General features: G+C 47.5%; 1 protein-coding gene across 45 annotated transcripts in view; it reads left to right on the top strand.

Moving 5' to 3' along the window:
* The window catches only part of Cacna1c (calcium voltage-gated channel subunit alpha1 C), a 658,960-nt gene that overhangs the window by 455,684 nt on the left and 190,738 nt on the right, over positions 1–12,538 (top strand). For all 45 annotated transcript variants that reach the window (XM_076567723.1, XM_076567725.1, XM_076567727.1 and 42 more), the window contains exon 4: positions 2,282–2,421. In XM_076567723.1, coding sequence (XP_076423838.1) covers positions 2,282–2,421 — 140 coding nt within the window. The remainder of the gene's footprint in view (positions 1–2,281; positions 2,422–12,538) is intronic.

Genomic DNA, 12,538 nt, shown 5'->3' with positions numbered 1-12,538 from the left:
GGGAGAGTGGACGGAAGCATGAACATAGGCATAGATAAATGTCTGGATATGTGTATGGATGGATAATGAATGGGTAGATGGGTCCATGCATACATGGTGAATGGAACGGATGGATGGGTAGAAAGGTACATACATACGTAGTAGCTGGATATGTGGGTGGGCCAGTGAGATTATTTATGAGCATGTGAGAACTCATGGAACCTAGTGGAGCCCACCCAACTTGTATTTGTTCCCTTTAGTTTTCTTCTCCTCACACCTCCAACTGAGTGAGACTCTGTGGAGAGTTGCGGGAGTACGGATGGGAATGGATTTGTAGAGGTTTGGGGGAGTGTGAATAGGAATGGACTTGTCGTCTGGTGCTGCAAAGCAAGCTCTGGACACCCCTGGGGTCGAGTGTGGAGTTGGACTGAGTGACTGACAGCTATCGTAGTGTGGCGCCTTCTGTAGCCTGCTTTTCCCTTCGGTCTGCAGGGCTCTGTTCTAACCCAGCACCATCTGATATGAGGATGTTGACACTACCATGCAGGGCAGATTGGTCCTGCTCACTAGAGCAAGGCGGTCACACCTGCGCATCTGGTGCTAAAACAAGTAGGAAGTAAGGGACCTGAGGGGCTGACTAAACCCGCCTGACCCATCCACTCCCTCCTCATTGGCACTGCCTGCTTGAGGGCTACAGCAGCACGTGGCCTGGTAGTTCTTAGACTTTGAGGTATCTCCTGCACCCCTGGAATTGTGTAGATCACACATTCCTAGGTACTGTAGCCAGGTGCCCTACTCTAGCAGGTCTGAGTGGGGCCTAGAATCTGTTGTTTTTAGCATCAAAGCCTCAAATTGTTTTGCCCAGGATTACTCACGGTGAGCGTGGTGCTCTCTAAATGTCTAGGGATGGGAAAAGTAACGAGAAGCATCGGCCATCTGTTCTGGCCTAGTTTCCCACTGGGCCCCCAGAGCCCCTGGCTCAGATTACCCCCACCCCCACAGAAGGCCATCATGGGAGGTGTCAGGCCTTCATGGGCAGTGGTCCTCTCTGGGATGTAGCTTGTATATGTGTGGGCCCAGAGGTCTTCAGTGAACTCTCCTTAACCTGGTAGAGGAGCAGGGAATGGGTAATAGGATCCTGAGCTGAATGCCTCCTGGGGGCTGTGACCTGACCTGGCCTGTTTTGTGACCTGGGATAGACTGTCCCTGGTGTTTTATAGCTCCAGGAAAAGGCAGCCTAAGGCTCCTGCAAAGATGAGCAGTGGAGCATGAAGGCACCCAAGAAGTCTCCTAGGGTATTGAGAGGGAAACAGTGGTTAAGGAGGAAAACATGTGAGCACCAGGAGCCGGGTCAGTTGAGTGTGGTTAGGATAAGAGTTGCATGCTAAGCTCCAATCTTCTTTCTAGGTAATAGAGGAGAGAAGGCAGTTCTGCCTTTGAGAAAAAAAAGCAGTCTTTCATATTCACCACCTAGTACCTGCTCAACTCATCGTAGGTTGGTTTCTTCTGCTCACCTAGCGTGTGTCTTTAGATAGAGAGCTATCTTCCCACAAGAGATATCTCAAATGTCTGGATCCACATATTGCCTCCGTTTGGGCTACTGTTGACACCCTCATTTTCTGTGGGGTAGTGTTTTGTATTTATTTTGGATGTCAGCTAGTCCCCTCACCAAACCCAGCCTGCTGCCCTTGGGGCTTGTTAACGGAGTCCTGGTACAGTATTGCCAGGGTTCCGCTGCTCACCTGCTTCTCAGCAGCCCCAGCTATCCTGGATTATTGCCCTGGCGATCAAGCCTATATGAGTTCTCACTTTAGAAGGCACAACAAACTGTTGTTTGGTTAAAAGAGACTTTGGGGGTGGAAGGAAGAGTGTGAATTTTTGTATTGCCTTAATTTACATTTTAGCAATGGTGGTGTTTGAAAACAAGAACAACCCAATTCTTTCCTCTCCATGAACTGGAGCTCTGGTATTGGAGCGGGCTATGGAGTTTTAGCTTGTAGGCTGCATGTCCAGCCCTCTACCACCTGTGCTCACCATTGCTGGCCGCAGCATTGCATTCTGGGAAGCATATCACTAGGCCATTTCATCGCCGAGCGAACAGCACAGTGTACTTTTACAGGTGATGATACGTGGACTGTGAGGGTACAGGTCACATGCTTTGTTGGGACCACACTGAGCACACAGTCGATGGCAGGCCGAAGCCTTGTGCTGAGTGTGAGGGCTCCTGTGAACTCTGCGTGTCCGCACTTCCCAAATCCCTGAACTTAATGGCTTTTCTCTCTTTTCTGTTTTTGTTTCCTAGGAACGAGTGGAATATCTCTTTCTCATAATTTTTACCGTGGAAGCATTTTTAAAAGTCATTGCCTATGGACTTCTCTTTCACCCCAACGCTTACCTCCGCAATGGTTGGAATTTACTAGATTTTATAATTGTGGTTGTAGGGTAAGTGCAGTTTTGTTCCTTTTCTTACCCTTCCCCACCCATGCCTCTTTCCCTCTGTCTTCCTACCTCTGATTTGATCTAACTGAACTTGTCTTCAGGCACCATGAAAGGATCTGTTAAAAATCATTTTGAATTCAGACTGTCTCCCAAGAGAGAAATTACAAACTTATCACCCTTCCCATGTCAGCATATGTGTGCATATGCATGCACATACAGACACCCATGTGTGTACACGTGAACGCAGAGAAGTGTGGATTTATACACATGAGCATGCATATGTGCACACACACATACATGACTCTGAGTGTTCTTACTGGAATCAGTATTCTGTTTGCGGGTGAGGACCTTTATGTTTACAGGCTCGTACTCACTTTTCAGCCCACATCTGACCACTTCTCTGCCATATCCCTGAGCCATTACTTAGCCTGTAGTACATGCAGTCTATGAGTTTGGGACATGTTGAGGACATGCACTCTGCTGCCAGACTGTGGTCCACAGCACATACATGCATACCGCCCATCCCCCTCCTCACCTACATGGCGGGCTTTGTGCTGTGGCTCCAGAAAACCGGACTAGTCGAGATAATTGGGTGCAAAGAAAACAGTGGAGTCTGAGAGGCAGAGGTGATAGATAACCACACCAAGACCAGATACTCCCTTCCCCAATCAGGCTACTTTGCAATAGTGTGTTGGGAATCTAAGTAGAAATTGGAAGCCACTGAGAATAAGAAACATAGAGCTCAGCCCTAAACAAGGTATCTAGAACAACCCCATAACCACCACCACCTCCACCACCTCCACCACCATGACCACCCCACCATCATGACCACCCTCACCACCATGACCACCCCATCATCATGACCACCCTCACCGCCATGACCACCCCACCACCATGACCACCCTCACCACCATGACCACCCCACCATCATGACCACCCCACCATCATGACCACCCCACCATCATGACCACCCTCACTACCATGACCACCCCACCACCATGACCACCCCACCATCATGACCATCCCACCACCACCTCCACCACCACCCCATCACCCTACCACCTCCACCACCTCCACTACATCCACCACCACCCTACCACCTCCACCACCTCCACCACCTCCACCACCACCCCACTACTACCACCACCACCACCACCACCACCACCACCACCACCACCACCACAGCTTAAGGAACATTGTAGAAGGGAGGAAGAGTGAATTTGAGAGTCAGAGAAGAAGGAGTGCTGTGACCTACCCTCTTGTGGACGTGACAGGGCTGTAGCATGACGAACTCACGCAGCTGTCCTCACCTGCACAAGAACGGGCAGTTACCGGGCAGATGGTCCACAGGCCCCCTGCCTCACCGAGGAACTGTCAGCAGTTAATAGCTGCTGGGAGAAGGAGATTATTCTTTTTTAAGAGTGTGAGCATTGGTAAGTTTTCCATGTTTAAGTGGGTGGACCCACGCTCCTACACATGTGGGCAGTACTGACTGGACTCTGGTGTATAAAAAACAAAGTTGGGAGGGAGATGTGTTGGGGGAATATGGGGGAGCTGGAAGGGTATTCCATTGTTTATATGTATGAAATTCTCAAAAATTAAAATTATAAAACTATAAAGACAAATAGAAGTTCACATAACTTTTGAGTTTAAAAAACTGGAAGCCATGATCTCTTTTTCCAGAAGTTAGGAATTCTCCAGAGAACAGTGACCAGTCTCTTTCTTGACTAAAAGCCAGAAATGTCCTAGGGACTCCTGCCAGCTCTACCCTTGCCGGAAGCCAATGATTCTGAAAGTGTTTGGGGAGCTCCAATCTCTAACTGGTTCCTTGATGACTCCACGGTTACCTCAAACTTTAGGGAGGCAGAATGTAAAAGTAGCAATGAAGGCCTGTTAGAGAAAACTCATCCTGGTCAAGAGAGTAAATTTCTGGCATGGGTGGAGACTGGTTCCAATCTCCTGGCCGAGGGACCGCCCCCCCCCCCCGCCCCCCCGGGAGGCAGTCTCATGTTAACCCATGCTAATGAAATCGATGGAATAATGAATTCCTTGTACTAGAGGCCAAACTCAGGCGTGCTGAGTCAACCATTACTAAACAGGTATCCCCGCCTAGTGCAGTTTCTTGCTACAAGATAGTCTAGAAAAGTAGTGCCATCTCAATTACTGTGAAGAAAAAGAATGTTCAAAAATGAGAGGAGGGATTTGTAAGAAACATTTACTCTAAATCCTTTCTATCAGATACTATATTACTTGTGTTTTATGATAAGGAATTCAGATTTTTTTTTATCTTCCCCAACTTGTAAAAGTTTTATACAAATGTTTTCATTCCACACACACACCCATACAACCTTTGTTCACACAAAAGCCCTGCTTGATTCTTGATTAAAATGACTTTCTCCCTCCCCAGTTCATTTCCTGTTCATCCCTTCTTTTAAGACAGCTCCCACTCTCGCTGAGGTCAGACTCCAGACAGTGGGGCAAGATACACTCAGCACCTACATGGGAATGAACACCCAGGGCCCCTCCTGTCTCTCTGTGTTTTGCTTCTCAGAGCTCACCCTCTTGACCAGCAGTAAAGTATTGCCTTGTCCAGATACCTGAAAACATAAAGAGAAGTTAGCAACCCCCCACAAAGATTCTCCATAAAATCCCTGTTCCTAACAGGCCCACGTATATGGGCGAGGCGTACAGTATTAAGACAGTGATGGAATTCCAGCTCTTCCTGGGTGTTTTGAAAATGGAGCTACCTTTGCAGCAGCTTCCACCAACCACACGCCAGCCCCTCTCAGCTGGCATCATTGGAAGCCTGGCAGTCACTTTCGGGATGGCCACTCTGCCAATTATCTTTCCTGAGTCTGGCAGGCTCCAGTGCCAAGTGCAGGATGTCAGGAGGCTCTTATCCCCGGAGCTTATTTTTGGTGACTCCTTTGTGCTATCCTTGTGGAGACCTAGGCCTTAGTGGCTTCCCCAGAGCACCCGTTGCTCATTAGTTTGAGGAGCACCTAATTGCAGAAAATAACACAGGAACAAAGAAGGTCTTCATGGTGATGTCCTTCTCCTTGGCCATCCAGACAGCTCCTAAAGGTTGAGACTTTTTTTTCTGTCTTATGTCACATGATTTGGTCAGTGAATGATACACTTGGACACATGATCATTGTGTGAGACAAGGAACACTGAGGTCATCAGTTATCAGCCAGGTCTAGATCTGGTTCAAAGATTGGGGAAGGACACACTTGTGTAAGGGCTTTCGTTGCTTTGACTCCTGCCAGAGTAAACTAAGGCGTGAGTGAGCCAAGCATGCCTTAGCAGCGATCCCAATGGTGAGTTGCTCCCAACCCTCTACACCTTTCGGAAATTTGGCATCTTTCTCAAGGTCTAAGTGTCCTGGGAGCCCATGACACAAGTAGAAAGGAGCCAATGCTTCTGGGCACAGTGGAAGCGCTGTGACCTGCAGGGACCGCTTGCCTTAGGCAGACACTACGTTTCTTCTCGTGCTTATTGAAGGTGCCGAGTGTCATTGGATGTGCTCGGCCCATTGGAAACCAGACTAGTGAGGGACCCCAACCAGGAGCCTTAGAGGTGGGATTCAGCACTTTCCTGGCCAGGCCACAGGAGATAGTGCATCACTGGCCAACGCTTGTCTATTAGTACCTTCTTGGCTCCTTATTGCTATAACTCAGCCAACTTCTCAAGGAGTCAGCCCATAGTCTATCCCTTCCTGGGGTCTGGGCTGAGATGTGAAGTATCCAGACTTGGGAGTCTTTCGAATAACACTCACTCAGCTTGCGGTCTACTATGTAATCTACTACTTTGGGGTACCCTTTAATGATGTCACATGAAGCCATATTTAGCAGCTATATTTCCTTTACCAGGGATGTTAGCCTATGAGTTTTACATCAAGTTTAAATCCTAGATTATCTTTCTAACTAGAAAAACATTCCTTGCCCTCAGAGGATGTGTTATGAATTCTCTCTAGCCATGCCTCCTTTCAGCCCCTTTATAGTAGTAAATGGATTCTCCTTTGCCTCTCTATCTTGAGAAATCATTCCTCCTGTATCTTCCTCTGAAGCTACTTCTGGGGAGGTTCCTTAAGACCTCCTACAAATCAGAGGGGACTCTGACTACAGCCAAGTGCCCTTCATGTGTCTGATTGCCATCCTGGTGGCCTGAGATAAGAGGTGTTTCCTTCCCAAAGTGGAGTGGTCTCTTTGGTATGATGGGAAGAAGGGGTGCTGAGTGAATATAGAAGGGACTTCAGAACCCTCTCTGTGTGCCACTTGCTCCTAAACAACCCAAGAAATAAGGACTCCTCGGTAGATCCCCACTCAAGATATTCTAGCCAGCCACAAAGCCTTCTGCTGTATCCCCACACCCTGGCAAGATGGTGGCTCTGTATCTGATTCTCAGGGCTCTCTGGAATCTTGTTATCTTCATCTCTTAAAATCTCTAATGCCGGGCTTGTCATACTTCCAGCCAAGCAGGACATTGGCCAGCCACAAAGCCTTCTGCTGTATCCCCACACCCTGGCAAGATGGTGGCTCTGTATCTGATTCTCAGGGCTCTCTGGAATCTTGTTATCTTCATCTCTTAAAATCTCTAATGCCGGGCTTGTCATGCTTCCAGCCAAGCAGGACATTGGAACCAAGCCCTGAGGAATCAGGGACACAGCTTTTAGTCCAGGTTATATACAGTGGGTGCCCCTAGCCAAGAACACCTCCTACAACATGTTTGAGTTTTCTACCCCTCCTACATTCAAAGCAGACCCTTACTAAAGTGTTCTAAGCTGGAGGGGGTGGGGCTAAGGAGAAGAAAGTCTTAGACATCTGCTCCCTTCTTAGAACACTGTTTTGTGAACATCTCTTACTCCAGTAAGTCTGTTGCTTTCTTCCATACACATTGTGAACAAAATCGAGCTTAGATCTGGAATGTTGTTTGACCAACTTGCAAACTGGCATCTGATTGTTTGGGATTCAGGGATCTAGATTTCAGTGGAAAGAACTTTCCCTTGTGGACCCACTCTCCTCATCCTGGAGCTTTTGTCCAAGACTCAGGCATGTGAGTGCAACACACAAAGTCTCAGGGCACATGAGTGCAACACACGGAGACTCAGGGCATGTGAGTGCAACACATGGAGACTCAGGGCATATGAGTGCAACACACACACACACACACACACACACACACACACACACACACACACACACACACATTCACTCACTCTCTCTCAGATTGCCCAGCAGAGGGAAGGAGCTGGAAGACTCTAGATCTGATCTGCCCAAGGCTGCCAAACTTCTTTTTCCTTTTGGGGGCTATATGAGTTGGCATTTTGTAAATGTTACATAAAGCTTCTTTTAGCCAGAACCCTTATAAAGTTTTATCCCAAGGCACCCCAAGAAGTGTATAGCTCAGAGCCTCGGGCATCAGCCATGGCCTTGCTGTCAGAGCTGTCCTGCCCCTGAGGATTTCCATGGGAGAGACTTTGAAAACTCTTTACCCAGACCACGACCCCTCTGGCCCTGGCCCTGGCTGGCCTTGAGCTCCTGCAAAGCTAAGCCTCCAGCTACGCCTGGGCCTTGCTTCCCCGACTGGTTCCCTGGTACATGAGTCACTTAAGGGAGCTGGTGCTTGAGATCTAAAGTTGCCCTGGCCATCACTTGGCTGGTTGTGATAGTGGACTATCTAATACAGGGCTTCTTCCATAACCTCGGACTTGGGAATGTGGCCACATCACTCAGCACACTTTGCTGACAGTGATTGCTGACAGTTATAGCCTTTCTAGGTATGAAGGACTTGCTCAGTCTTTTCTCCCTATTTCTCTCCATTGATATCAAATACCTAGAATTATGAGCCATCCCTAATCAGGTATCCTCTGACTAAGCCATTCTTTTCACTCCTGTCCTGCTGAGACCACCCACACACCCACCTGTCCCAGGGGTCTGCAGACATTGCCTAGAAAGGGCCAGATGGTAACAGTCAGCCTGAGAGCTATACAGCGTCTGCCCTCACTGCTCAGGCCTGTCTGTACCAAGAGCCTGACAGTGTGTCAATGAGAGTATCGAAGTGCATTTCGGTTAAACTTCATTTGCAAGCAGGTGGCCTACCCATGCCCTGAACCCTCAGCTTAGTGTCTGATTGCCCCCTTCCCTACCTGGCTCTCCCCAGTGCACTGCCCCCCCAGTCCCTCGGGGGCAGAGGCTTCCCTCTACTGGGGGCGTGGGAGGGAGTTGGTGTCTCTACTTCAGATTATGCCTCATTACCTTACCTTTGTCATATGTGTCATCAGACTCTGCACCCTCTCCTTGTCACCACCCTCTGCTCACCTGCGAGTCCCCCTTCCTTGTCCAAGAAGGCGCAGGCCACTCTGGTTCTTCTTAATCCTCACTTGCCTCACTGCCTCTCCCTCCTCAACTGTTTTCCGCAGGGATCCTGACCCCCGTCCTATCTCAACTGCCCCTCCTCTGTCTGTAACTAGTTTCTCTGTCATAACTAATAAAATGTTAAAGTTAAACATGTTTTAACTTTAAAGTGTTAAAGTGTCGCATCGCATGCCGCTCCCAGCCTCTCCATCTCTCTCCAGCTCCCTCCCTCAAATGCCATGACTCCCATAGTTCTTTCACCCTGCGGCCTTCTGTATGGGCCCCTTCCTTCTCCACGCCTGTCCTTTTCACCTGCCAATCAATTTAGGGCCACTCTCCATCATTGCAGCCACACTAGCATGGACCCTTGGCTTTCACGCTCCTGTCTTTGCTTGACTTGTTCGTCAGGAGAAAAGCACTTACCCAGATCCCATCCAGCACATGGAAATTTTGGTACCTGAACACAGAAATCCATAAAGCTGAAGACACTCTGCTTCCCTCTCATGATCACCAGTGTCAAATTGGCCTTTGGTGATACCCAGAGGTCCTTCCTCATGTCCCCACTCCCACTCCATCCCTTCTTCACTTCCCTGGGTGTAGCAGGGATCTTAGAAGGTCTTATTAATAAAATCAAACCTGAGGCCAGTTATTGGGCTGAATGCTGGAAAATCAGAGAGACAGAACAAGCCACAGCTAACCTCACCTGGCCCAACTTCTCAGCTGGTCTTGTTTCCTCAGACTGGAAGCCTCTGAGTCCTCATCCAGAATGGGTCTCAGCTGAACTGCTGCTCGAAAGCCTGAATGCTTAACCAGCCAAATGCTTCTAGTTTCTGGTCCTCACGCCTTATATACCTTTCTGCTTTCTAAAGGCGCGAGTCACCATGCCTGGCCGTTTTCAATGTGGCCTTGAACTCACAGAGATCCAGAGGGATTTCTACCTCTGGAGTGCTAGGATTAAAGGTGTGAGTGCCACCATTTTCCAGCCTTTGTATCTAGTGGCTGTTCTATCTCTGACCCCAAGTAAGTTTATTAGGGTGCACAATATTTTGGGGAACACAATACCACCACATTTCTCCTTTTTTGTCTAAAATTAAAAAAGCTTATAACTAATACAGGAAAAATTATATCCAGTAAGTATATATAATATACACAGTCAAGATTACATTAATGATGTCTAGTCTACTAACATTTGACAGATTCAGACAAAAAAATCACTATATATATTAATAATGTCCAGTCCAGTAACATCTGATAAAAACTCAGACCAAAAAATTTTCATTACTTATCTTATTTAAAACAAGTAGTTCCTTTTTAAAAGTAGATCCATAATCTCCCTTTTTATCTTATCATATCCATATTCTCTCTTTTTTCTTTTCATAATGGATTCAGTAGTCTACCTTTTGTCATTTTTATATCTTCCCCTTTTCTTCAGTGTAGATTCAGTGATCTACCTATTTATCCTATTATTTCTTTATCTTTTTTCTCAGAGTAGATTCGATGATCTATCTTATATCTATATCCTCTTTTTCTTTTTACTTTCTAGGGGTGAAGATATCTTTAGGGAATCTTGAAAAGAAAATTTTTGGGTTGTCAAGTCCTGTATCATTTGTCCAGTCTCTGCATAAAGGGAAAGTGCAGGGCTTGTCACAAGTCCTTGTTCCAGTAGTCTGTCAGGCTGGATCACCTCAGCTAGTCCTCTCGAAATTGTCCTGACCAGTTTGTAGTCCAAAGTCGATTTTTCCATGGTGTTAATCGGCTTAATGGCTTTATCATAGTCCATGTGGAATCATCTTTGTGGGGTCCCGTCATCCTTTTGAAGATTTCAAAGTTGCTGTTAGGTGTGGTCATGGTTCCCTGCAGACTTTTTTTTTTTCTGTGCCTCCTCTGTGGTTTGGAGCAATCACAGTCTGATAAATGGCTGTCTCAAAACCATGAATGTTTTTCCCTGGAAGAGAATATCTTCACAACAATTTCTCCCCACCATTTGTCTTGCCAAACTTTTCCAAACTGACCTTTGCCGACGTTTTCTTGTAACATGATGGTCCTGGCAATTCTTCCCTGAACAAGCAGCAGTAAACCCTTTGTCCCAGGTAGTAGCATCACCGCAGTCACCAACATGATGAGAAGCAGCCTGCAACTTGGAGCAGCAGCTGCTGCCTCCATGGTCCCACCACCGTTTGTCACTGGGTCCCAGGCCGAAGCTTTTCCTTAGCAAACCTCCTAGGCCGGCCTCAAATGTGGTATCCTCCTGCCTCTGCTTCCTTCAGTAAATCCTACCAGTGTGCTCCACCACAACAGGCCTGAGCTGGGGCCCACAAGACCGCAGGCAAGCAGCTTTTTTCATGAATTCGTACCACGAACGTTGAGCGCCACCTGGGTGACTCTTCTGTAGCTTCACTACCCTCTTCAAACTCTTCCAGAATGCCCCTCCCTTCAGATTTCCATCCGGTACCCTGGGAAAGACTTTCCCCAAGGAAAAATGCAAACAGAAGAGGCTTTCCTGTGTCTCTATTCCACACCTATGACCTTATAATGTACCTCTCTAGGTCTCTGAGAGAAAAGTGAGCACCCAGCTGGGCTTCTCCTTCCTCTCCACCAGAAGGTGTGTTAGCTTTTGTTCAACTGAACTTTGCCCTGTATAAATCCAGCATCCTCAGGGTGCCACAGAACCCCTCTTCCTGCCTTCTGAAGGATGTGAGTCCTCTGCATTCTGCATCACCAGCTTTTTCATAAGAAGACTCCCATCTTACCCAGAACTCCTATGCCACACCCACTTTGTTTTTCTCTGCTCATATTTGCAGGAAGTTTTAAAGAGTTTCTATACACTAACCTTTAGTCAAATGCAGTAGCCAAAACTGAGGGGCACTGTACATGTTTCAAAAATTGAATATAACACAAAGGATGAAAATATCTCATTGTTCTTCCTTCACGTTGAAATGCTGTATTTTGGTGGTGTTGGTCTGGATAAAATGTGTCTCCATAGTTAATTTCACCTTCCTTTACTTTATTAGCATGGCTACTGGAGAGGTTGCTCGCTTGGCTCACGTTTCGGCTTGCCTGCGTTTCTTTCAGGCAGGGCTTGCTGTTCTCACTGGCTCCAGCTTTTGCCACTCTTTTCTGGGCCTCTCTACTAGGTCTTCCCCCCTTATTCCCAAATCAGATGTTCTCTAGGTCTCAGCGGCCTTGGCTGTGCTAAATGAAGTGGTTAGTTTCCCATATGTGTCTTCAGCTCTGGACAGTTGACGGTGGCCATCTCTCTTTATAGTCTCCATGGAGCGTCATGTCTCCTGCCCACAATCCACTCCTCGTTGGTCTCCTTCTTTGATTTGTTCTGATTACCTCCATAGTATGGAAGGACCCTGCGACCCATTCCTCTCCCATCCAGCTTCCAAACAGACCTCATATTGTCCAACTCTAAATATGCCCTGTACAGAAAACAGTTTTGTCTATTCTAGACCTTCTTCTGACCTCCGGACATATTGACACCAGCTCAGAAAAACCATCAGACATCCAACAGTCAGCCCAGACTTGGAGACGGTGGCAGTAGAATGTGGATGCTTGTACCACCGCATCCCATCCTTCTTACTGCTCCAGCCCAGGCTGTTGGAGTCCCATCTCAATCCTGTTACTTCACACTTACCAGCTAGTCCAACAGCCGATCCTGCTAGCTCTGTCTTAAAAATAAATCCAGTATCTGATGCTCACAATCTCCCAAATTACTACCTGGCCTGAGCCCCAGCCTTTCTCCCTGGGCCACTGTGGTA

The sequence above is a fragment of the Peromyscus maniculatus genome, chromosome 3, assembly GCF_049852395.1.
Source record: "Peromyscus maniculatus bairdii isolate BWxNUB_F1_BW_parent chromosome 3, HU_Pman_BW_mat_3.1, whole genome shotgun sequence".
Lineage (NCBI taxonomy): Eukaryota > Metazoa > Chordata > Mammalia > Rodentia > Cricetidae > Peromyscus > Peromyscus maniculatus.
The sequence above is the reverse complement of the archived record's forward strand: the minus strand, read 5'-3'. Positions and strand labels throughout refer to the sequence as shown.